Here is a 26,914-nt window from a genome sequence, read left to right as displayed (position 1 = left end):
CTCATTTGTAACTGCGGACTATTCTTTCGCCTACACTGTTCACGGGTGAGACAAACATTCCCTCGATCTGCCAAGCAGACTTATTCATGAGCTAATACCTCCTATGCAGGCACACCTTCCTGAGAGTGAGTTTTTGAACGTACATTTAAACCACAACTCAATGTTACATGTTACAATCAAGTTATTAAGGAAGTATACAAACTCCTCTTTTCATTTTCAAGATAATTCCTCAGAAACATTCTACATTCAGTAGATTTGATGTCATGCCTTATTACACACCGTTGTTAGACATGCACAGCACTTTTAACCCAAGAAACCTAATACACTAACAACAAAAAGGTTGAGATCCTAGATGAGTTGAAATCTTATGACATAAAAGGGATCCAGGGATATTTTTGTACACTTACATTTTATTGAGTTTTCTTTTACATTCAAGTACAGTGTTACACAATTGGCCCATTGTTTTAACACCCAACCAGACCAACAGTAAAAAAAAAAAAAAGCCATTGTTGACTCAAGGAAAATGAACTTGATAGCCTGGTCAATACCAAGCACCTCCTGCACCTTGTAGTGTTTGTTCATCTGCACATTCATATTCCCATTCTAACTGCACTCAACAGCAGACCTAATTTAGACAGGTTAGCTCATTTTATATGAATGTGTTTACAAGAGGATCAAATCCAGGTCAAATGTAAATGTGTAGTTTCAAATCCAGTTCAAATGTAAATGTGGTTCGGATAAAATATGGATGCTTTAATTAACCCACCCCTGTGCTCAGGGTGTCGGTTTCCCACCCTGAGCACACAACCTGTCCACCACAGGGATTCCTTGTCTCTGTTGTTAAAGCAGGTCTTTACATTCTTTCTGAGGTATACCTGTGAAGAAACAGGGAGACTGGTGGGGCAGGAGAGGAGAACACCATTGCACACACACACACACACACACACACACACACACACACACACACACACACACACACACACACACACACACACACACACACACACACACACACACACACACACACACACACACACACACACACACACACACACACACACACACCCCAACTGCAGCGAGACAGAAACCCTCTTGGTTCTCACCAGTAAAGAGGATTTAAAAAATGAACCGTTGGTCCGCCTTTATGTTGTGTCATTCCAAATCCCAGGAACAAATAGGAGAGCGCGAGCGAGCGAGAGAGAGAGAGAGAGCGAGAGAGAGAAATACAGAGACTGGGGTTGGTTAGCTAGACACAGGAAGTAAAGTTCATTTTGAAAATAAACTAGACTGTAACAAAAGCAACTGGCAGTAGCAACAGAAGAATAAATAAACTAAAACAAACATCTCAGAGGCGTGTCTATACAAAGAGAAAATGATTCATGAATATAGGCAGTTCAGTCGTTAAAGAATAATACGCATTATTGCAAACAACCTGAGAAAATGTATGATATTTTGAAATATTCAAATTAAGATTGAGCAAGAAACCCCAAACAGATGACAGAATGTCAAGCCTAAAAAATACAATGTTCATTACAGTTCACATTTACATGAAGTAAATCATATTTACAAAGGGAGCAGTTTATTGATGTGCCATTTTTCATTTGAGCTGGTCTATCCCTTTAACAGTAAAAAAAAACACAAAAAAAACTGTTCAGGTAAAGTTGTCAATTTATCCTTGGTCATCTTCAAGAATTAAACCAACTAGACAAAAACGCAACGATCTCATTCGTACTCAGTGAATCAAGTTCCTTATTTAGATCTCTTTGACAACTAATGAGCCATATGACTAAATCAAATGCAGTGGTTAGACCAATTTGGACCAATGGATCTAGTTGGTTACTGTGCTCAAGTTCTGGTGTCTGTGTATCTGTCTTTATGTGTGTGTCTTTCTGTTTCATTAGACCGAATGCTGTATATAATTGCATGGTTTAACAGAGTAGGTCAAACCACAAAATAAAACCCTTCCACGGTCAAGTGACATTAACATTACCAGGCTTACAAGAGTAACTACTGTTCTTGCCATTCAAAAGTGGGAGAAAACACAACAGATAATGAACACAACCCATAGTACTGTGTGTTCTAACTGAAGGTGTGTGTGCTGTCAAACTACTCATTATCATTCATTGGATAAAAACACCATCAGCTCAATGTATTCAACTAAGGTTTCAAACAATAAATACTAGTGACTAAAAACAAGGATGTCGTTTTTCACAAAGCTAAGAAGTAGGTAAAAAGGGGTTGTGTTACAGTAAACATAAAATGGCAGTTGTTCATTTATGGTCCTAAAAACACACTTTTTGTATTTTTTGGGGATTATACTACAAAAGCCAAAATAATACAAACAATATTCAAATTTCAACGACAGATCCATTTTAAAAAGCGGAATACAACAAATAATGAAAGTCATTAGTACAGCCCTGACTCACACACATTTTCCCTCCACATTTTCCCTCCATTCTTACCTTTTTTTCCCCCTCCCCCTAACATTTGCTGCGTGTTGGATCTTGTCGTTGCTGTTTTGACATGAAGCTCTTACGAGCAGATCTTGCAGATGTAAAAAAAAAAAGAATAAAAAAGCTACCCTTGGGATCAAGCAGAGACACGGCGGTGGTAACGTCAGATTTATGAACCTGTGTCCGTCAGGTGTTTCAAAGTTTCAGACGATATTTGCCCATTCGCCTTGATGTTGTGATCAGTGAGGAGTGACCAAGTGACTAAGCCTTACAATCTTCTACATTATGTTGCCCCCACTAAATCCTCCTCCAATTCCTCAAAGCTAAAATGATCATTCATTACGGACAGGGCATCACCATCGCTCAAGTCTAGGCATTTTGTTTCCTAAGGAATATGTGGAGAAATTGATGTAAGCGATGACATTCCTCTGTTTTGCGAAGGTGGCCAGCATCCCATGGAGTGGTGGAAGCTGTATACTTTAGCCAATGGGCTGGATGGAGAGGAGGGAACGTGTGTGAAGGAAAATAAGTCCATACAGACAGATAGATGTTAGATGGGATAGATGCGTTGGTGCTTTCCGGTCCAAACCAAGCACAATGACCCAGAGTCCCAGACACACCACCATTTTCAAAGGAGATGACCAGCTCCTAGGGAGGAATGTTGTGACCCCTGTGGTTATGTGGGCTTTGTGATGAAATGTTCGTATCGCTGGACCGACCTGGGTGAGGTTTCCACCTGATTGGTCTTCCCGACTGCAGAGATGGATCTTGAGGGGAATAATTGGCTGATTCTTTGGGTTGATAGCTCCTGTGAGCGAGAAGAAAGGGGTCACATGACTTATAGTTTATCACTAAGAACACTGTAGTAAAAAAAATAACTTCTGAAGTTAAATGACTTTCCCCCCCATCATCCCTCATCTGAAAGGTCTTTCACCTCTTAGGTGAATATTGGCAATAGTTAGGCTATACAGTCTCTACTGGATTTTGTTCTACTTCAGCTCCCAAAATGCTAATAGCCCAAATGAGGATCTTTGCCTTACTTGTTCATTCAGACGAAAGAAGCACACAGATTTTCTGTAGCTATGCCAGAATCGGACTTGGTGCCCACTCCCTACAGTATGTGTAAAGTCAACATTCTTATCTGAAAGGTAGAGGCCTTTCAGGTCAGACTTGTGTGATAGGGAGTGGCACCATAGAATGGTAGCTATAACTTCGGACACAGTGCAATAAGAATGTCATCAACAAGGATATGTTTGTCCCATGCTCTGGAGACAGCCTTGATAACTGCTGTTACAACAGAGGATAATGCTAGCTTGCGTCGCCTGACAAGGGAACGCAAACAACTTGAGGATAATATGGAGTTATCACAGAGCGACTTACCAGCTTTCCTCGGGGCTCTCTTCTAGTATGGCGACTCGATCCTGAAACAGAACGTGAAAGAAAATAGTGGCGATTAGTGGAACGATGACCTCGCTTTGAAGGGATCTGAGCAAACAAGACGCCTCACTGATGTGGGGATGATAACTTTGCTTTGACATCCTGAATGACTTGATTTTAGATCATATACCCACATGACAGCAACAAATATAGACAGGCAGCTATCATTTCAAAGGAATTATGTCTTCTTATTTCTTTGATGGAATGCCCATAGGTAGCTCTTTTACAATTTAACCCCATATACGGGTGAAAATGGCAGATTTTAACACTGATAAGCACCTAAATTGGAATGCAGTGGCTGTACAGTAACTGCGATTCAGTGCCTTAGACCGCTGCGCCACTCAGGAGGCCGTTCTTAATTGTCAATGTTTATGATCACAATGCTTAAATGTACAGTTACAAGATGACATGGCATCATACGCTGGCTGTTCTGAACAGAACGGGCCTGTTTGTCGTATTGTGAAGAAATTTGGCGGGGAACACGCATCTGAATGCCCTCGTGGCTCTATTCTATGCCTACCAACCTTACGATCTGCTTCTCTGAATTGCCTTGTGAAAGCCTAACGCCGTAACATCGTATTTTGTAACTTAGCAAGCCATGGTGGCAATAGAGCACGCTTTCAAATGATGCCTACCTGACCAGATTGTGATTTATAATGGACTGTTTTTGGAATGTGTAAACACCAACAGTAATTGTGTGATGGCGGGGATGCAGGACTGTGTTCCAAGCAAAACAGCTACAAGTCTGCTTGCTCTAGTTCCTCAACAGTACAGCTAGGAGAGTTCAAAATAGCACCTTATACTGCCGTACCAAGCAAAAGAGCAGTAAATGCACATTTGGTCAAAAATGAGTTATTTACATTTGTTATACATTAAATATATGCTTTATCATGTAGACAAATATCATATCCTGCCTCCATTGTGTTGTGTTATGTAGAAAATGGGGGTTCATGTTTGCAGTGACTGGAAAAAGGCACAAACTGCCATCACTCACATCAGTTACTGCCTTTTACCTTGGTTTCACTGAGTTTGGGCTGCAGTGTCTACGGTTTACCTTGGTATTATTTATTGTTCTTTGCTGACACAAGTATCAAACTATATATGACACTGACAGTCACAAAATAAATACAAATAAATATGTTAACACAAGCTTGTGTAAAAAAAATGTTTGTAATGGAAACATATTCCAGTGGGTGTACCAAGCAAGGCAGTAAATGCCGTCTAGGGTCAAAGGTCATGTCAGAGGTCAGGGTCCAATAATAATAAAAAATGACCTCATAGTAAGATAGATAACCACATCTCCAATGATCTGCCTACAATTCATTTGGCTGGACAATAAACTTCGAAGTAATTTTTCTCAGTTTCACTCTATGAGCAATTACTGCTATTTTGCTTGGTAGAGCAGTATAGTTGAAGACTCTTCTTTGAGTCCTAAAAGTGCATTGACATTACTTAGGAACTGTGCACACTTTGGAGAGGTGTGTAGCCACTTAGAGACACCAGTTAGACCTCAAACAATTTCATTTATTTTTGTCTTATGTTGCACCTACACCACATTTTCCCATTAATATTCTTATCATGTTACTGAATGTATCCAGAGTATTTTTTGATTTCGATAACAACAAATGCGGCGAAAAGTACAGTTAATGTAAAATGCACATAAAATCAACAGTGTAATGTTTGGATTCAATCTTGTGTTTAATTAACTGTTTTGTCCTCACCTATAGTTGAATCATTTTCCCATAATCTCCAAACGGTTTCCTTTTAATGGATACCATGGTTATGTTTTTCATATTCCTTCTGTAAGAAACATTTCTATTTAGCTCGATCCATATAGGCCAATTCCCACGAGTGTAAAGGGTTAATGAACAGACCCCAATGCCCTGACAAACACGAGCAGTGTTGGTAGATACTGTAACCTTTTTTATGCTGGGATCTCATCTCAGAAAGCATCTGAGCATTTAGCCTAGTTGTACGCCATTGATAAGAGCAGTAGACAACACAGGAAGAGGACGACTCAATAACTACAATATCAACTACGGGTACTTGACGGTCTTCGCTTTGTTCCTGCAGATGTGCCCGTGTACCAGTACTATGGCTGAATTACGGCATCTCTTCACAGAAATATGAATATGTATGGAGGAAACGGTCCTCTCTTACCTGCCACTGTGACTTAAAGAGGGAACCGAGTGGAAGAGAGGATTGTAGAGTAAGAATGTTAGAATGACAGACGGCAAAAGACAGATGAGGCGAGAAGAAGAGCGAGATGGACAGAAAGAGAGAGAGAGAGACCTGTGCAGACACGACGGTGACATTCCAACCATACTCTCAACTCAGCATCTCCCCTATCCCCAGTGACTATCCTGGGAAGAACAATTTCCAATTGTGGACGATAAAGAAGAGCATATCTTCCCCTTATCTAATCATTGTTCCACTGACACTATGTCCACCTCTCTAGTCCGTCAGAAATGAGAAGAGAGGCTTAAGCTCGGCTGGAAGGGTCTGTTCCACTGCTCGGGGGCACCACGCCCAGACAGCTTGTTATCTTAAGAGGATTCAGAGGAGCGAAAAGTGGCGGACCCCGCTGTTGAGATGGAATCTTCCGCTCCTGAGTGTGAGGCTAGAGAGAGTGTTGGAATGTGGTCCAACTGTGTTTTCAAAATACTGAAACCCACAGCGTTGATCCAGGCTGACAAGGCCAGGCAGACTGAGTAGAAAGAGTCCGGATAAACACACGCAGATCTTTGGAACACTTATCTACTGTATACATGTCGTCATGGTATTGATCGAGCCAATATCAACAGAATCATATATCTTAGTTGCTTAAATCACTTGGATACTCAGTAAAAGTGTCCAGTGACATATATTAGAACATGGTTAAACAGATTCAGTGTATACCTGGAGACAGACATTTATATGTTCAACCGGTGGAAAAAAAAATCTGCTCACTATAAAGAGTGACCTTTACCAGAAACCTACAATGTCAGCACCTGTAAATCGCTAATCCCCATCTTACATAGGGGCCTGGCCTGCTGTGCAGCCACTTATCACACTAATCAGGAAACAGTATCTGCCTTTGCACCCACCAGTCCCTCTCCCAATTAAACAAGTGTGCAGCTGTGTGTGAACCCAGTCGTGCACACAGGGTGGTCTAAACCTGACCAACCAGGTATCTGCTTTCAACAACATACTGCATTCCCCTTGTTCACTGGCTGTCAGCTTGTTAGTTCTCTGGTAGGAAGTCTGCACTTTCGGTGAAACAGAGCAAGCGGTTAGAAATGCATGTCATGCTGGTTGGTTATCTGGGGGCTCATCTTCCTGTCTGGATGAAGGTGGTTGGGTTCACATTTGCATCAGAAATCCATGTAACTTTATTTCCATTTCCATGTTTTAACATAGCGTCACTTCCTGTTGAATGTGGAACGAGGAAGAGCTCGGTTTTGTTTGAAAAGTTTGTTTGAAAGTGTATTGGAAAGTTCTTGGTAGCTAGCTTCTTAGTTTGAATCCCGTGACGCAGTTGGCATCAGTTGCTGGGACTGCCTATCTCTTTCCAGTGATCCTGCCGACCAAGGACGGGTCTGAGGAGCTATTTGGCGTCACTGCTAGCCTGGCTGCTAGCTAGCTGCATATCAAGCTAGCGGGTTTTCTTTAACGCAGCCCACAACGCGGTTAGCCATTGTGGCTGGGATTGTCCTGGGTTTGTGGCTGTCTAGATCCCTGCTGTTTGTTGTTTTCAATCTTCCCCGTGACCTGCCCTGTCTGGAACTGCAAGGAGCAACAGCGTAACCTACGTTGCTAGCTACCGTGACAAAGACCAAAGCCGGCAGGAGTACCATTGAGGACAGTGGTTTCTCTATCACACGTGAATGTTCTTTTAAACTAACAAAAAAGACCTACAAGCAGTTGTTACAACAACAACAAAATAGCTTAAAGTGTTTTGTCCAAATACTCGTGGATTCTACTAATAAAAGAATGGACGACCTGACCAGAGAGGTCCAGGACCTGAAGAACAGTTTGCAGTTCTCCCAGGGTCAGCTCGATGAGTTGAAACAGGAGAACGGCTAGATGACAACAATCTGTAAGTCACTGAGAGAGGACATCAGTTGTGTGTGTGAATCCATGATAACAATGACGGAGAAATCAGACTCGAGGGACAATCAAGGCAGAACAACATGTTTGTGGATGGAATTGCAGAATCTCCACATGAGACCTGGACGGAGTCTGAGGACAAAGTGAGGGAAATTATCTCTGAGAAACTGAAGATGGACCGCAGGAAGATTGAGGTGGAGCGCGCCCACAGGACTGGAAAACCCACCACCGGCCCAGGTGATAGGCCCAGGACAATAGTGGTCAAGTTCCTGAGGTTCAAGGACAAGGTAGCTGTTCTGGAAAGAGCCAAGAACTTGAGAGGAACGTAGATCTTCCTCAACGAGGACTATCCTGAAGCTGTGAGCCAGAAGTGGAAAGAACTGATCCCAGCCATGAAAGTTGCCAGAGCGTGTGGGGACTTTGCTTACATCTGCTATGACAGGCTCATGGTCCACCCTCCCTCCCAGAAGCCTGGAAGGGATGAGAGAGCCAAGCCTATGGGTTCGTAGCTTCAACCCCGCAGTACACACACACCAAGTGATTAATGGACGGCTGAATGTACATTTTTTTCTCTTGCTTTGTCTGCTCTTTTCAGTATCATTCTATCTCTGATAAGCTACCCAGGAAAGGGCTGAAAATAGCCCATATTAATATATGTAGCCTTAGAAATAAGATTCATGAAATCAATAACTTGCTAACATCAGATAGCATTCATATATTAGCCATTTCTGAGACTCACTTAGATAATTCATTTGATGATACATCAGTAGCAATACAAGGATATAACATCTATAGAAGAGACAGAAATGCTTATGGGGGAGGTGTTGCTGTATATATATTCAGAGCCATATCCCTGTAATGCTTATAGAATATGTTATATCAAGTGTTGTGGTTGCAGGTTCACTTGGCACATCTAAAGCCTTTTCTTTAGGTGTGTTGCTATAGGCCACCAAGTGCTAACAGTCAGTATCTAAATAATGTGTGAAATGCTTGATAGTGTATGTGATGTAAACAGAGAGGTCTACTTTCTTGGGGACCTGAATATTAACTGGTTTTCATCAAGCTGTCCGCTCAAGAGGAAGCTTCTTACTGTAACCAGTGCCTGTAATCTGGTTCAGGTTATTAATCAACCTACCAGGGTGTTTACAAACACTACAGGGACAAGATCATCCACATGTATCGATCACATTTTTACTAATACTGTAGAACTTTGTTCTAAAGCTGTATTCGTACCCATTGGATGCAGGGATCACAATATAGTGGCTATATCCAGGAAAGCCAAAGTTCCAACAGCTGGGCCTAAAATAGTGTATAAGAGATCATGCAAAAGATTTTGCTGTGACTCTTATGTGGATTAAATATTTGTTGGTCTAATGTAATTAATGACGAGCATCCAGACACTGCACTTGATGAATTTATGAAATTGCTTCTTCCAATTATTGATAAACATGCACCTGTTAAGAAACTGACTGTTAGAACTGTTAAGGCTCCATGGATTGATGAGGAATTGCAAAACTGTATGGTTGAAAGAGATGGGGCAAAAGGAGTGGCTAATAAGTCTGGCTGCACATCTGACTGGCTTACTTACTGCAAATTGAGAAATTATGTGACTAAACTCAACAAAAAGAAGAAGAAACTGTATCATGAAGCCAATATCATTGATATAAAAAATGATGGAATAAAATCTAGTACTTTAAATTAAATTATGGGCAGAAAGACAAATTCGGCCTCCCGAGTGGCGCAGTGGTCTAAGGCACTTCATTGCAGTGCTAGCTGTGCCACTAGAGATTCTGGGTTAGAGTCCAGGCTTTGTCGCAGCCGGCCGTGACCGGGAGACCCATGGGACGGCACACAAATGGCCCAGCGTTGTCCGGGTTAGGGGAGGGTTTGGCCGGCAGGGATGTCCTTGTCCCATCGTGCACTAGTGACTCCTGTGGCGGGCCGGGCACACTGCACGCTGACACGGTCGCCAGGTGCATGGTGTTTCCTCCGACACATTGGAGCGACTGGCTTCTGGGTTAAGTGGACATTGTGTCAAGAAGCAGTGTGGCTTGGTTGGGTTGTGTTTCAGAGGACGCACAGCTCTCGATCTTTACCTCTCCCGTGTCCGTATGGGAGTTGCAGCAATGAGACAAGACTGTAACTACCAATTGTATACCAGGAAATTAGGGAGAAAAAATATTAAAAAGAAAAAAAAGAAAGAAAGAAAGCCAAATTCAACTTCATCTTTCATCTTGGCTTATTCATCACAAAACCATTTGATGTTGGCAATTATTTGAATTATTATTTCATTGGCAAAGTGGGCAAACCTAAGCAGAAAATGCCAACAACGAACAGCGAGCAATTGTATTCATGCATAAAAGAACAAATAATTAAAGAAAATCATTGCAAGTTTGAATTTTGTAAAGTTAGTGTGGAAGAGGTGGAAAAATGTATGTTATCGATCAATAATGGCAAACCTCCTGCCATTGACAACTTAGATGGAAAGCTACTGAGGATGGCAGCTGACTCTATAGCGACTCCTATCGGTCAAAATGTTTATCTGAGCCTAGAGGAAAGTCTTTGTCCTCGGGCCTGGAGGGAAGACAAAGTAATTCCGCTACCCAAGAGTGGTAAAGCGGCCTTTACTGGTTCTAACAGCAGACCTATAAGCTTGCTGCCAACTCTTAGTAAACTGTTGGAAAAAATGGTGTTTGACCAAATACAATGCTATTTCTCTATAAACAAATTAACAACAGACTTTCAGCATGCTTATAGAGAAGGGCACTCAACATGTACTGCACTGACACAAATGACTGATGATTGGTTGAAAGAAATTGATAATAAGAAGATTGTGGAAGCTGTACTGTTAGATTTCAGTGCAGCCTTTGATATTATTGACCATAACCTGTTGTTGAAAAACGTATGCGTTATGGCTTTTCAACCTCTGCCATATCGTGGATTCAGAGCTACAGTATCTAATATAACTTTAATGGAAGCTTCCCTAATGTCAAACATGTAAAGTGTGGTGTACCGCAGGGCAGCTCTCTATGTCCTCTATTTTTTTTACCAATGACCTGCCGCTGGCATTAAACAAAGCACGTGTGTCCATGTACTGTATGCTGATGATTCAACCATATATGCATCAGCAACCACAGCTAATGAAGTCACTGAAACCCTTATCAAAAGACTTGCAGTCTGTTTTGGAATGGGTGGCCAGTAATAAACTGGTCCTGACCATCTCTAAAACTAAGTGCATTGTATTTGGTACAAATCCTTCCTTAAGTTCTAGACCTCAGCTGAATCTGGTAATGAATGGTGTGGCTGTTAAACAAGTTGTGGAGACTAAATTACTTGGCGTTACCTTAGATTGTAAACTGTCATGGTCAAAACATATAGATTCAATGGTTGTAAAGATGGGGAGAGGACTGGCCGTATTAAAGAGATGCTCTGATTTTTTGACACCACACTCCAAAAAGAAAGTTCTGCAGGCTCTAGTTTTGTGTAATCTTGATTATTATCCAGACGTGTGGTCCAGTGCTGCAAGGAAAGACCTAGTTAAGCTGCAGCTGGCCCAGAACAGAGTGGCACGTTTCGCTCTTAACTGTAATCAGAGGGCTGATATAAATACTATTAATGCCAGTTTCTCTTGGCTAAGAGTTGAGGAGAGACTGACTGCATCACTTCTTCTTTTTATAAGAAACATTAATGTGTTGAAAATTCCTAATTGTTTGCATAGTCAACTTACACACAGCTCTGACACACACACTTACCCCACCAGACATGCCACCAGGGGTCTTTTTATAGTCCCCAGGCCCAGAACAAATTCAAGAAAGTGTACAGTATTATATAGAGCCCAAATTGCATGGAACTTCCTTCCATCTCATATTGCTCAAATAAACAGCAAACCAGGTTTCAAAAAACATATAAAGCAACACCTCGCGGCACCACGCCTCTCCCCTATTTGACCTAGATAGTTTGTGTGTATGCATTGATATGTAGGCTATGTGCTGTTCTTGTCTATTGATGTTCAAGGTTTAATTATTTGAGTTCCATCTCCTTCTGAGTTTTTTCTGTGCACTCAATGCGCACATTGCGTAGTTTCTCTAGAGATCAATCAGATCAAGCCCGAACTGTGCGGTGTAGTAAGGAGTTGTAGTTTCCAACAAGACAAAATTCGACAGTTTAGGGCAGCAAACGTGGTAATTAACTACAATGGCCATAATCCATTGCACGCCTGTATGTTTCTGTCAGGCAGACACGGAGAGGAGAGAAGAATGCACGCACGATCGAGAGGGATAGAAAGTTGGTTAGCGAGGTACCTGAAAACACATGATCTAAGTGATTGATAGTTTGTATTCAGCAGTCATGAAAGTATGCCTTATTTACTTTGACGAAGGAAATAAGTCACAGGAAGGCCAAAAAGATCATCAAGGACATCAACCGCCCGAGCCACTGCCTGTTCACCCCGCTATCATCCAGAAGGTGAGGTCAGTACAGGTGCATCAAAGCTGGGACCGAGAGACTGAAAAACAGCTTCTATCTCAAGGCCAGACTGTTAAACAGCCATCACTAGCACATTAGAGGCTGCCGTCTATAGGCACTGTATTCTATACTATTCTACGGTATCTTAGTCACTTAATGTTTACATATCTTGCATTACTCATCTCATATGTGCAGTTTAAGTCGGAAGTTTACATACACTTCAGTTGGAGTAATTAAAACTCATTTTTCAACCACTTCACACATTTCTTTAAACAAACTATAGTTTTGACAAGTTGGTTAGGACATCTACTTGTGCAAGACACAAGTAATTTTTCCAACAATTGTTTACAGACAGATTATTTCACTTATAATTTACTGCATCACAATTCCAGTGGGTCAGAAGTTTACATACACTAAGATGACTGTGCCTTTAAACAGCTTGGAAAATTCCAGAAAATGATGTCATGGCTTTAGAAGCTTCTGATAGGCTATTTGACATCATTTGAGTCAATTGGAGGTATTTCAAGGCCTACCTTCAAACTCAATGCCTCTTTGCTTGACATCATGGGAAAATCAAAAGAAATCAGCAAAGACATCAGAAAAGAAATTGTAGACCTCCGCAAGTCTGGTTCATCCTTGGGAGCAATTTCCAAACGCCTGAAGGTACCACGTTCATCTGTACAATTAATAGTACGCAAGTATAAACACCATGGGACCACGCTGCCATCATACCACTCAGGAAGGAGACGCTGTCTCCTGGAGATGAACGTACTACGGTGCAAAAAGTGTAAATCAATCCCAGAACAACAGCAAAGGACCTTGTGAAGATGCTGGAGGAAACAGGTACAAAAGTATCCACAGTAAAACGAGTCCTATATCGACATAACCTGAAAGGCCGCTCAGCAAGGAAGAAGCCACTGCTCCAAAACCGCCATAAAAAGCCAGACTACGGTTTGCAACTGCACATGGAGACAAAGATCGTACTTTTTGGAGAAATGTCCTCTGGTCTGATTGGCCATAATGACTACCGTTATGTTTGGAGGAAAAAGGGGGAGACTTGCAAGCCAAAGAACACCATCCCAACCGTGAAGCACGGGAGTGCCGTGCTTCACGGTTGGGATGGTGTTCTTCGGCTTGCAAGTCTCCCCCTTTTTCCTCCAAACATAACGGTAGCATCATGTTGTGGGGGTGCTTGGCTGCAGGAGGGACTGGTGCACTTCACAAAATAGATGGCATCATGAGGTAGGAAAATGATGTGGATATATTCAAGCAACATCTCAAGACATCAGTCAGGAAGTTAAAGCTTGGTCGCAAATGGGTCTTCCAAATGAACAATGACCCCAAGCATACTTCCAAAGTTGTGGCAAAATGGCTTAAGGACAACAAAGTCAAGGTATTGGAGTGGCCATCACAAAGCCCTGACTTCAATCCTATAGAAAATTTGTGGGCAGAACTGAAAAAGTGTGTGCGAGCAAGGAGGCCTACAAACCTGACTCAGTTACACCAGCTCTGCCAGGAGGAATGGGCCAAAATTCACCCAACTTATTGTGGAAAGCTTGTGGAAGGCTACTTGAGATGTTTGACCCAAGTTAAACAATTTAAAGGCAATGCTACCAAATACTAACAGAGTGTATGTAAACTTCTGACCCACTGGGAATGTGATGAAAGAAATAAAAGCTGAAATAAATCACTCTACTATTATTCTGACATTTCACATTCTTAAAATAAAGTGGTGATCCTAACTGACCTAAGACTGACTTTTTACTAGGATTAAATGTCAGGAATTGTGAAAAACTGAGTTTAAATGTATTTGGCTAAGGTGTATGTAAACTTCCGACTTCAACTGTATAAACTGTATTCTATACTATTCTACTGTATCTTAGTCCATTCCACTCTGACATTGCTCACCCATATGTATATAGTCTTAATTCATTCCTACTTAGATTTGTGTGTATTGGGTATATGCTGTGTAATTTGTTAGATATTACTTGTTATATATTACTGCACTGTCGGAGCTAGAAGCACAAGCATTTCGCTACACCCGCAATAACATCTGCTAATCATGTGTGTGTGACCAATAAAATTTGATTTGATTTTACTAAAATAGTGATTTTGTCAGACGGCATAGGCAGCAGCTCTATAGAGATCAGATGATGACTTGGAATTAAATAATAAAGTAATTAAATAAAACAAATGTAATATACACAACAAGTGAAATATTTGATTAAAGTAAAGTGATAAATGTTGGTTAATAAGTGATAAGCAGTAATGGACAGTCACTACCATCATGGGACTTGTATTCATTGTTTAATTCTGTGTTCTTACAGCATTCAACTCACATAATGCATAGTGCATTTCATGTTTAAAAAAATAATTGAAAACCGGGATTCTTTTTTAATAATTGAACCGAAACCGATCACAAAAAGCGCAAATTGCTCAGCACTACTGTTCTGCTGACAACACTCTTATTAGTGAGGAAGGGGTGAGGAATGAGAACGTGAACATTTACTCCAACAAGCTGGAGATCCAATGAGAAAAAGGGTTTTGAGCAAGGACACCTGTGGTATATTTCTCCCTTTCTGGTTTGTTCAGAACGCCCATGACCCGAAAGGGGTGTTTTTTTTATTGATTTCGGTTGCCAAAAGCTGGAATGTGCGAGGCGTGTCAGGCCGTGTCTGCTTTAACTCTCTTTGCTCTGTCCAACAAAATCACTACCTTATCTGTGTGGACGCATATGAAAAGCTACAAACAGTTTGCTGAAACGGGGCTTTTGGAGTGCAGAGAGTTTGGATGCTATGAACAGAGTGTAGATTCTGTACATGGTAACAATCAGGCATACAAGTTCTAGGATGCCAAAGAATGAGAGAAGTGAAAGCGATAACTGTAGATTCACAGGAAGGGTATTTTGAGACGATGACAGATTGTGTATCAATACACACAACAGCTGTGTCTGCGAAAAGAGCCATACTGGCTTCTATGGAATAGCATAAGTGGATCAAAAGTAGAACCAAGGGAACTCACGGTGTTTTTTTCCGTCTCATGTAGCGGACTCCTACGATGATGAGCACTAGGGCGATAAGCACGCCGATGACGATCCCAGCGATCTGCCCGCCAGACAGACCATCATCAAGTGTTCCCTCCTCTGCGGAATCCCAAGAACAATCAGCTATTTATCATCATCATCAGAACATCTCAAAGTACTGCAACGGCTTCATACGAGATAAACGTGGACAGTGCTACATGATTTGTAAGTAGAAGATCCTTACAACAGTTAGGGTGAGAAGACATCCTAAGAGCCATGGTGCTAAATGGTTGAATAGTATTACAGCCTCCACAATCAAACCTGTGACGGACAGCTTGTGGGCAACAGAGGTGCTCAGCCCGGTGACGGCGTTGCTGGCTTCACAGGTGTAAATTCCACTGTTCTTGTCCACAGCGGCTTCGATGATGTACTCGGCTGTCATCACGTCGGTCAGCGTCCCATTGAACTTCCAGGTGTAGGTGGCAGCAGGGAGAGAGACCGCGGCACACTTCAGCGTGACTGGCTCTGTCACCTTTACGGAACTTACCCCCTTCACGGACACAGTCTCAGGACCAACTGTGACATGGAAAGGAGAATTTTAGCTTTATACTTGAAATTCCCCTGGATTTGGCCATTCTGACCTAAATAATACTGCACTGTAGCATACAGACAATTTATCATGGATTTAGGTGAAATACAAAGCTTTTCTTTTTGGATACTGTAACATTTATGAACAAAGTAACAGTAGAATATAAAGTTAACTTTGTTTAACCTTGATGGGTCAGGGTTGCGACCGGTGTTAAGGGTCAGTGAAGAGGTCAGAAGGCCCTTCTACTCACAGTTGACCCCTATCTTGAGGCTGGCAGAGTCTGTGCTCACAGCATTGGTCAGCTTGCATTGGTACTCTCCACTGTCCTCCTTCTGCACCGGCTTGATCGTGACCGAGCTCTTGTCTGCCGAGACCACGACCCTGTTGCTAGGAGACAGGGCCGCGCCATTCTTCAGCCACACTCGGGTGTCGGCGGTGCCGGCGGTTGCCTGGCAGCTCAGGGTGGCCGTGCTGTTACCTGCAACGAGCGTTCCATTGGGGCCTGTGATCTTAGCGCCGGATATGGCCTCTACAAACACAGAGGACAAATTGAGTTAGGGTTTACACAGACCAGATGATAAGTCTGAAAGACAGCTGGTTTCACTTACAACTACCAGATTTCAGAGTACTAAAGTATTTACAACGTAAACACCACATGAAGCTTGATGAACTATTCATTAGATTTCAGTTGAATGGATTGGACAATGTCTATTAAATAAAATAAAAAAAACACTGTACTTTCATTATACCATAATGACATTACATCTAACTAACCACTGGGCACACACTGGTTGAATCAACGTTGTTTCCACATCATTTCAATGAAATGACGTTGAACTAATGTGGAATAGATGTTGAATTGACGTCTGTGGCCAATGGGTAGCTACTATATCACTGTCCAGCTTATATCAGGCCATGTTTCCATAAAATGTGACATCAACTAAAATGTGATTATTTTACAATGAGTCTTTGAATGGGCTGAAGTACCAAAAACTTGTCCACCAAGCAAAACCAAAGTACCTACATGAATAGATAATGCAATTAACATGCTCACTGTCATGCTAGACCACTTTTAAGCGGATCTAAAGGCCAACCTTGCCTTTTTGTTTTGGACAACATGTGAAACCACTGTCTTGTTAATCTCGATCTATCCTTTCCAGACTAATGAGTGTTGGAAAACTAATGCCAAGATAATATATTTTAAACAGAAAGTTCATGGCCCTCAATGGTGACTCACAACTGCCTAACCAACACTTTGGCCAATAAGTGTCGAGTCAGTCTTGACGGCAAACATTTCCAGAGGCAAATTCCTATTTCCTCAGCTTTAGTCAGTCATTAAAAGTAAAATGTGTAACTCTATGATTCATGATGGAATAACTGGACTTAAAGTCACTACTGTTTACCAAGTACAGGGGAACATTCATAGAATAACTGCTAGGACGGCTAAATGGGCAACAATCACCCCCCCATCCCCCATCCCCCAATCTCTCTTCCTTCTACAAAACAACACCCGACTCAAGGACTCCAGGCAATTTGAAAGACCATCCCCCAACCGTGCAGGTTTTAGTCACTCACAAAATGGTAGACTGTCTCTCGTTGTAAACAGTTTCCATGCACTCTTTGTACTACATGGCATGCAGTACATATATCACTAGCTTTAAAAACCTACGAGGGAACGTACAAAGTTGCCATGATATGAGGTCTCTGGGTTTGAAACGTCTACGGCATGCTTCAAAATCACATGGGAAAAAATTCTGTGTTTGGTGTTATGCCTTCAGGGGCACCAAGCCAGGAAACAGGTTTCAGTCTGTCTGTTCATGGTATCACCTTAATAAGGATGATACAATCTCTTTGAGACAGGGTTGGAGGACTAACGGCAAATTCGAAAGAAACTGTGTTAAAAGTGGCTGAAAACAAACATTAAAAATTGTAGAAAGGGTTTTAACAACTTCCTTGTAATTAGTATAACAGTTCAACTAGAACACGTCAAGTCTAATAAAATGTAATGAGTGCAACATCTGAAATAACTGTTACTGACAAGAACCTCTGTAGAATACTGCAGCTCAACTGAACACAACTTGTTTCCCTACTTTTCTTTCCACTAGAGCAAGATTTGCCTCTCTAGGTCTCTAACAGTATACTGAACATGGCCCCCCTTTTGTATTCACTAAAGCACCCTTCCTATCCATGTATAAAACCTTGATATCTCATTGGCTCTTGTGGTTCCACTCCTACTCACCTACTACAGTGAACTTGGCTGTTGTGGATTCCAGGTATCGCAAGGTTTTGGCGTTGCTGGCCATGCAGGAGTAGTTTCCACTCTGTGCCACGGCAACGTTGTCCAGTACCAGCTTGGGGCCCATCACATTGAGCGGGACTCCATTGTGGATCCACTGAAGCACAGCCGCAGGGCTAGACTGGGCTGAGCAAGTCAATGTAATGTTGGAACCCTTCTTTTGGACCTCAGCAGTGGGGGTGACTGTCATGGCGATGTTTTCTGGCCCATCTGCAAATATATTGGTAAATAGTTAAGTTCGGCCGTGTTTAATGGAGGCCTAAGGCTGCAAACCACAATGTAGCAGCTCATAAAATCTTAACAAAAACAAGCCGCGAGAGGTCGATCCCCTCCCAGGTGCTCTATTCAGAGGGGCTATGACGAAATGTAGATCTTATCTGTACTGCATTTTCCTGTCGCCCGCATTGTACTAGCCTGATCTGGATGGCTGATTTAGATCCGCCTGCCGCTCACTGTTACAGTATAGAAAACGGCTGGCTTGACTTATTCTAAAGCCAGCACACAAAATAATTGATCTACTGCTCAATATCATATCTAAGTGTTGATAAAACTAGAGCTCGGAATGTTGGTGTGATTTCAGCATAACCGTCAGTCCACAGGGATGGTGTAAACAGAAGAGGGGTTCGGGTGTAGAAACGCCTAATGGGAGTGAACCAAGTCACACAAAGCCTCCTAAGACTCTAAACTAAACACTACCTGAACCTTTCAGATAGCCTGGCAGAGACGTGAGTGGAATCAATGGATAAGAATATTAGCCTGGTCCCAGATCCGTTTGTGCTGTCTTTATAACAATGACGAGACAGCACAAACAGATGTCAGACCAGGCTATAAGAACATATGTACTTACAGCTGACAGTGAGGTTGAAGGGGGCACTGTTCACGCTCTCTAGATTGTTGAAGGCCGTGCAGTAGATGGGTCCGACCAGATCCTTCCTGAACACTCCAGCCACGGTCAGCACTGTGTAGTTTGCACTCAAGGTCACATGCTTCCCGTCGGTGACCAGCGGGGCGGTGCCGTTGAGCCACTTGTACGTGAGGAAGGAGCCTTTGCCCGAACAGGTCAAGACCACAGTGCTGTTGAACTCGACCGCTTCGTTCAGGTTGGACGTGATGGTCACGGCGGAGACCGGTTCTGAAGAGGGGAGGGCGGAGGTAGAGGAAGGTGAATGGGAGGATGAGGTGACGTGATGGACAAATAGGTCAAGGGGCGTCAGGGTAACTGTTATGTCAGTACTTGCGTTTTGAGGCAGAGGGAGGGGAGAGTGGCGGATTAATGAAGCTGTACTCTAAGGCTAAGCAATGTCATTTGGTAGTAGAAGACCAGGGGGAGGGAGCGAAAGCATTAAACTCCTGAATAGTAAATAACAGGTTGTCAGCAAAGACTTTCTGAATATGTTGTGAACTGGACAAGTGCTCATTCAATGGTTGTGATGTCATAGATTAAACTGCATTTTACTGACCAAAAATACACAGGGGTCATTTTAATCTGACCTAATAAAATGGTATATCACCTTATAGTTTTTTTACACTTTGCCATAACCTAAAAGGCATTTTCTCTAGTTCTGACTCATTGCCATCCTTCAAAGCTTTGAATATGTGGCGCAGCACGTGAACGGGGGCGAATAAAGGACGTTACTACTTCACAGGAGAGGCATTTCAAAGTAAAAAAAAGTTTTTGCATCGAAATAAATTTTTTAGGGCAGAAATTCCTTCTTGAACATATGAACTTTAATAACAAACCAGTATACTAATAACAATGTTAAATTACGAGCCTAGTTGGTAAGTCACGAAAAAAGACATGAACCTTCCCACTAGCCGTGATTGGTTGAAATAGAGGGACTGGACATGGAGAGGGATGACTTCTGATTGGTCTGCCATGTCACAGGCTGTAATAGAAGCAACGAGTGTATCATGAAATCAGTAAAAAAAATACTCAAAACAAGACATGGTATCAAGAACGAGATAAAACTATATGAAATGAGACACCTATGATTCCCCACATGGCAGCGTCTTGTCATTGTTGCTAGCTATCTGACCGTTCAGAATCACATCATTTTTGTGACCTTGTCAGCCAACCGTCTGTAGATGGACAACTGTCCCTATGTGAATTCGTAATGCTGCAATATGTAACTTATTGGGAGATCTGAACAAATTCACATAGAACTGTGAGTTATAGATCTGTCATTCTCATTGAAAGCAAGCCTAAGAAACGGTAGATATATTCTATGTGCGCTAAATCTCTTCCCGTTGTTTAGTTTTTGCATCTTTTATACTCAGTTTTGTACACCAGCTTCAAACAGCTGAAAATTCTATATTTTTGCTCATGGAAAATATATTTCGCAGTGGTTTAGATGGTACAATGATTCTCTGCACTATACATGCTTGTTTTGTCCCATAAACTGAAATGAGGTGAACTATTCAAATTTTTGCAACCAGGAAATAGTGCAGCTTTAAAGATAACGGTGGGGCTAAGGCTTAAGAGGGTGTGAACAATGCTGAACGGGAGTAAACAAAGAACAGCTCTCTAACAACTGAAAACTTTGAAAGGCTTTTCCTCAAAACTGGGAATACCAGATTATCAACTTTTAAAGCAGCAGGGCTTTCCAATAGCTTTCTCCAACTGTAGTTTATGCTATACCATTACGAAGCTCTGTACTTTTATGCAATGTAAAAAATTAAAAAACAGAAATCAGTAACAATAAGCGTTTCTGTTGTGGTAAAAATCTGAGGGACTGGGCTGGAGAAATGTAACCACTCTCAAATTCACAGACATAGCTATGGATGCAAGGACTGACCATCCATGATATCAAAATGATAATTTCAGCAATGTTCTGCGCCTATATAGTGTTTGACATTTACTTTGTTTACAAACATTGTAGTAAAACAAGCTTATATTTTTGATTCTGATGGGGAACAACAGTTAAACTACACTACCGTTCAAAAGTTTGGGGTCACTTAGAAATGTCCTTGTTTTTGAAAGAAAAGCACATTTTTTGGTCCATTACAATAACGACTAATTGATCAGAAATAGAGTGTAGACATTGTTGTAAATGACTATTTTAGCTGGAAACAGCTGATTTCTAATGGAATATCTACAGAGGCCAATTTTCAGTAACCATCACTCCTGTCTTCCAATGGCACATTTTGTTAGTTAATCCAAGTTTATCATTTTAAAAGACTAATTGATCATTAGAAAACCCTTTTGCAATTATGTTAGCACAGCTGACAACTGTTGTTCTGATTAAAGAAGCAATAAAACTGGCCTTCTTTAGACTAGTTGAGTATCTGGAGCATCAGCATTTGTGGGTTCGATTACAGGCTCAAAATTTCCAAAAACAAAGACCTTTCTTCTGAAACTCGTCAGTCTATTCTTGTTCTGAGAAATGAAGGCTATTCCATGCGAGAAATTGCCAAGAAACTGAAGATCACTGTGTACTACTCCCTTCACAGAACAGCGCAAGTAGTGTAAGTAGTGTAAAGTTGTTTTCTTCAAGAATCCTATGGTACATATCATTAATTTATACAAAAATGTACTGACTGCCCATTTAATTTGACATACAGTGCATTCAGAAAGTATTCAGAACACTTGACTTTTTCTACATTTTGTTACGTTACAGCCTTATTCTAAAATGGATTCAAAACATGTTTTTCCTTCATCAATCTACACACAATATCCCATAATGACAAAGCAAAAACAGGTTTTTAGAAATGTTTGCAAATGTAAAAACATTAACTGAAATATCACATTTACATAAGTATTCAGACCCTTTACTCAGTACTTTGTCAAAGCACCTTTGGCAGCAATTACAGCCTCGAGTCTTAGGTATGACGCTACAAGCTTGGCACGCCTGTATTTGGGGAGTTTCTCCCATTCTTCTCTGCAGATCCTCTCAAGCGATGTCATGTTGGATGGGTAGCGTCGCTGCACGGCTATTTTCAGGTCTCTCCAGAGATGTTCGATCGGGTCAAGTCCGGGCTGTGCCCGGACAACTCAAGGACATTCAGAGGCCTGTCCAGAATCCACTCCTGCGTTGTCTTGACTGTGTGCTTAGGGTCATTGTCCTGTTGGAAGGTGAACCCAGTCTGAGGTCCAGAGTGTTCTGGAGCAGGTTTTCATTAAGGACTTTGCTACGTTCATCTTTCCCTCGATCCTGAATATTCTCCCAGTCCCTGCCGCTAAAAACATCCCACAGCATGATGCTACCACCACCATGCTTCCATGCTTCACCGTAGGGATGGTGCCAGGTTTCCTCCATTTATGACACTTGGCATTCAGGCCAAAGAGTTCAATCTTGGTTTAATCAGACCAGAGAATCTTGTTTCTCATTGTCTGACAGTCCTTTAGGTGCCTTTTGGCAAACTCCAAGCTGGCTGCCAAGTGCCTTTTACTGAGGAGTGGCTTCCGTCTAGCCACTCTACCATAAAGGCCTGATTGGTGGAGTGCTGGTTGACCTTCTGGGAGGTTCTCGCATCTCCACAGAAGAACTCCGGAGCTCTGTCAGAGTGACCATCGGATTCTTGGTCACCTCCCTGACCAAGGCCCTTCTCCCCCGATTGCTCAGTTTGGCCGGGCGGCCAGCTCTAGGAAGAGTATCGGTGGTTCCAGACTTCTTCCATTTAAGAATGATGGAGGCCACTATGTTCTTGAGGACCTTCAATGCTGCATACATTTTTTGGTACCCTTCCCCAGATATGTGCCTCGACACAATCCTGTCCCGGAGCTCTACGGACAATTCCTTCATCCTCATGGCTTGGATTTTGCTCTGACATGTACTGTCAACTGTGGGACCTTATATAGACAGGTGTGTGCCTTTCCAAATCATGTCCAAGCAATTGAAATTACCACAGGTGGACTACAATCAAGTTGTAGAAACATCTCAAGGATGATCAATGGAGACAGGATCCACCTGAGCTCAATTTCGAGTCTCATAGCAAAGGGTCCGAATACTTTTGTAAATAATGTTTTTCTGTTTTTTTAAAACCTGTTTTTGCTTTGTCATTATGGGATATTGTGTGTAGATTGATGAGGACATTTTTTTATTTAATCTATTTTAGAATAAAGCTGTAACGTAACAAAATGTGGAAAAAGTCAAGGGGTCTGAATACTTTCCGAATGCACTGTAAGCCCCCAAAGAGAAATTGCATCACATAGGCTGTGTGTCTAGCTGAGATATGGCAAAACTCATTTGTGATCCTGGCATGGTTAAGCATCAATCTAGGAAATGCCTTGACACTACACGCATGCACACATGCACACACACACACACACACACACACTCTGTTGCCTAGCTCTGGTGCAGGTAGCCTAGTGGTTAAGAGTGGTGGGCCAATAACTGAAAGGTTGCTGGTTTGAATGCCCGAGCTGACTAGGGTGAAAAATATTTTGATGTGCCCTTGAGCAAAGCACTTAACTCTAATTGCTCCTGTAAGTTGCTCTGGATAAGAGTGTTGCTAAATTACTAAAATGTAAATTATAAAATGGGCAGTTTGAGCTCTGAATGCTGATTGGCTGACAGCCGTGGTATGTCAGCGAAGGGTTGCAAGATCAAAGGAAAAAAATCTGTCGTTGTGCCCCTGAACAAGGCAGGTAACCCACTGTTCCTAGGCCGTCATTGAAAATAAGAATGTGTTCTTAACTGACTTGCCTAGTTAAATAAAGGTACAATTTTAAAATGTCAGACCATATACCATGGGTATGACAAAACATGTATTTTTACTGCTCTAATCACATTGGTAACCAGTTTATAATAGCAATAAGCCACCTCGGGGGTTTGTGGTATATGGTCAATATACCACGGCTAACACGGAACCCAAACCGGCTGCGCTTGCGGCATCGTGCATAAATACATTTTTTCCCCCTACATCTAACTCGATCAAGACACGCAGGTTAAAATATCAAAACAAACTCTGAACCAATTACATTAATTTGGGGAAAGGTCGAAAAGCATTAAACATGTATGGCAATTTAGCTAGTTAGCTTGCACTTGCTAGCTAATTTGTCCTATTTAGCTAGCTTGCTGTTGCTAGCTAATTTGTCCTGGGATATAAACATTGAGTTGTTATTTTACCTGAAATGCACAAGGTCCTCTACTCCGACAATTAATCCACACATAAAACGGTCAACCGAATCGTTTCTAGTCATCTCTCCTCCTTCCAGACTTATATGGTGATCCATCTACACATTCATAGTATTACCATGACAACCGGCAACACAGTTAGTCTTTCAATCACCCACATGGGTAAAACCAATGAGGAGATGGGAGAGGCAGGACTTGCAGCGCGATCTGTGTCAGAAATAGAAAGAAGTTCTATTTTAGCCCTTGGCATCGCAGACGCTCGTTGGCGCGCGCGCAATAATTGAATAACATGGATTTCTACATTTATTTTGCGACGATCGCGCACGCGACGTTGTGTCCAGACGGGCTGTGTCCAGACCAGATGGACTGTGTCCAGACCAGACGGACTGTCTCCAGACCAGACGGACTGTCTCCAGACCAGACGGACTGTGTCCAGACCAGACGGACTGTGTCCAGACGGACTGTGTCCAGACCAGACGGGCTGTGTCCAGACGGACTGTCTCCAGACCAGACGGGCTGTCTCCAGACCAGACGGACTGTCTCCAGACCAGACGGACTGTGTCCAGACCAGACGGGCTGTGTCCAGACGCAACGTCGTGGTTAAGAACAACCCTCTTTTCCAAGCTAAAGGGCCACGCCCTTTAAGATGGATATAAAACCCTGAGCCTTAGCATCTTTTCAGGTTATCTCTCACTTTGATAGTTTTTGCCTTTTGACATGAACCATTTTGTTTACTCGTTTAAAATATTTTTTGGGCAATTATACATCAAAAGGTATTTGTGGGGAGGGGCATACCTATCATCCAGGTAGGGTCTACTTGGGAATAAATAGAATAGACGAAAACAGTTGGTTGTAAATAACAATAAAGTCGATTTTTGGCAAACATATGCCAAAATGTGTAGGCTACTTCGGGTAATTTACGCATTCAATGAACGTTTTATTACGCATGCTTGCAATCAACGACTTTCTGTACTCACCTAGAACTCTGAGCAACGTTGTACCTGTGCGCTGTACAGCAGCACTAGTGACCATAGTCACTGCATAGTCTCCACCATCCTTTGCCGTCAAGGATCCCAGCTTTAATTCGCCGGTGGATGAATTCAGTGATACTCTTCCTGCGTAACCAGCGCCAACTGTCTCTCCTTTGGGCGCAGAAGTGACAACAGGTACAAGTCCACTACCACCGTTGAAATTCCAAGATACTGTGATAAAGTTGCCTACATCTGTGGGGATGATAATGGTTTTGAACGTGATGTTCTTTCCCTGTACTCCTTCCAAGGGGCCGGCTGGCAGTACGCTCTGCCCGTTGCAGCATCCTGAAAGAAACCGGTTTGAATGCAGGTGTTCACTTCAACATACAAGTGTGTGATAGACATCAAGACAGGAGCAAGCTTTATGCAATGGACTAGCGAACAGTTATAAATAATGTTAGCCTAATATTGGTCTGAAAAAGGCATTATACTAGAACAACGGCAATGCACCTCCTGATGCGCCTACAAAAACAAACCCAGCCAACACAACTCAAAGTATTTTGTATTTACTATTAAATGTAGGCCTAACAATAATGAATATATTCATTCATCTTACCAACAGCTGACAGCAAAATGACAAACGACCTCAAATTAAGCAAATCCATCCCAGATGTCTGGAACCCTTCTTGCGACAGAGAATAATGCGGGCTACCTGTCGCTTTTACGAACTGAATGAGTACTCACTTCCTTACGGGTACACACCCAGTAAAGGTGTCAACATCAGAAAACCCGCCTCTTTGAATGGATTTATACCCTTCACATACCACACTCTATTTTGACGTACTACAAACTATTATTACCAATAAGAATGAACAAGTCAAATAAATTATCATCTCTAGTATGCCCCAATATTTCAAATAGCCGAACAATTTATGCCAAGTCATCATATACGCTCATAGAGGCTACTATTACTGTAAGTTTAGCAATTCAACCATTAAGAAAATCTAAATACAATGTATTGCTTGAAAAGTAGGAATTACTATAGCTTTCCACGTGGCAAACAAAGACAAAAAAATACATGTATTATTTCAAAAGATATTCACCCCAAACCCTAAAAAGCATTGTAGGCTAGTCTACTGCAATTGTTTTAGGTCAATGTTGATTTTGCCATCTACCTTGACAGTGCTGACACCCAGTGGAAAATACCAGACAAGGTTTCAGCTTGATAGCTCAGTTGTACACTAGGCAAAATGTCTAGGTCTGGAATTTCCCCGAGACTTCTGTCTGATATTCTGCCTCCAAGATCTAGTCTCGGGAAATTACTCATAAAGAGTACTCATAAAGAAATAAATTCTGGACAATAAAGTATCTATTCTACTGTACACGGTACATCGTTGAGGTCTCTCATGACCTGTATAGATGTGCCAGTACAGTGCACTACATCCTATGTAACAGACCACCAACACCACAGCTCGCGACGGCAGGAACTGGAATCTTCAATGTACATTTGAAGTCA

At 42.0% G+C, this 26,914-nt stretch overlaps 1 protein-coding gene across 1 annotated transcript; it reads right to left on the bottom strand.

Moving 5' to 3' along the window:
* Nucleotides 1-390: 390 nt before the first annotated feature.
* LOC115175947 (carcinoembryonic antigen-related cell adhesion molecule 6) lies at nt 391-26,138 on the bottom strand. The gene is made up of 9 exons (XM_029735612.1): nt 26,015-26,138; nt 25,405-25,743; nt 19,198-19,482; nt 18,294-18,560; nt 16,305-16,583; nt 15,787-16,041; nt 15,465-15,585; nt 3,834-3,874; nt 391-3,261 (listed from the first exon to the last, which is right to left on the bottom strand). Exons 1-8 carry the CDS (start codon nt 26,061-26,063, stop codon nt 3,856-3,858), a joined length of 1,614 nt encoding a protein of 537 aa, XP_029591472.1. The 5' UTR covers nt 26,064-26,138; the 3' UTR covers nt 391-3,261; nt 3,834-3,855.
* Between the last annotated feature and the right edge of the window lie 776 nt (nt 26,139-26,914).

Source organism: Salmo trutta, chromosome 36 (assembly GCF_901001165.1).
Source record: "Salmo trutta chromosome 36, fSalTru1.1, whole genome shotgun sequence".
NCBI lineage: Eukaryota > Metazoa > Chordata > Actinopteri > Salmoniformes > Salmonidae > Salmo > Salmo trutta.
Note: the sequence above shows the minus strand (reverse complement) of the source record. Positions and strands in the feature narration are given on the sequence as shown.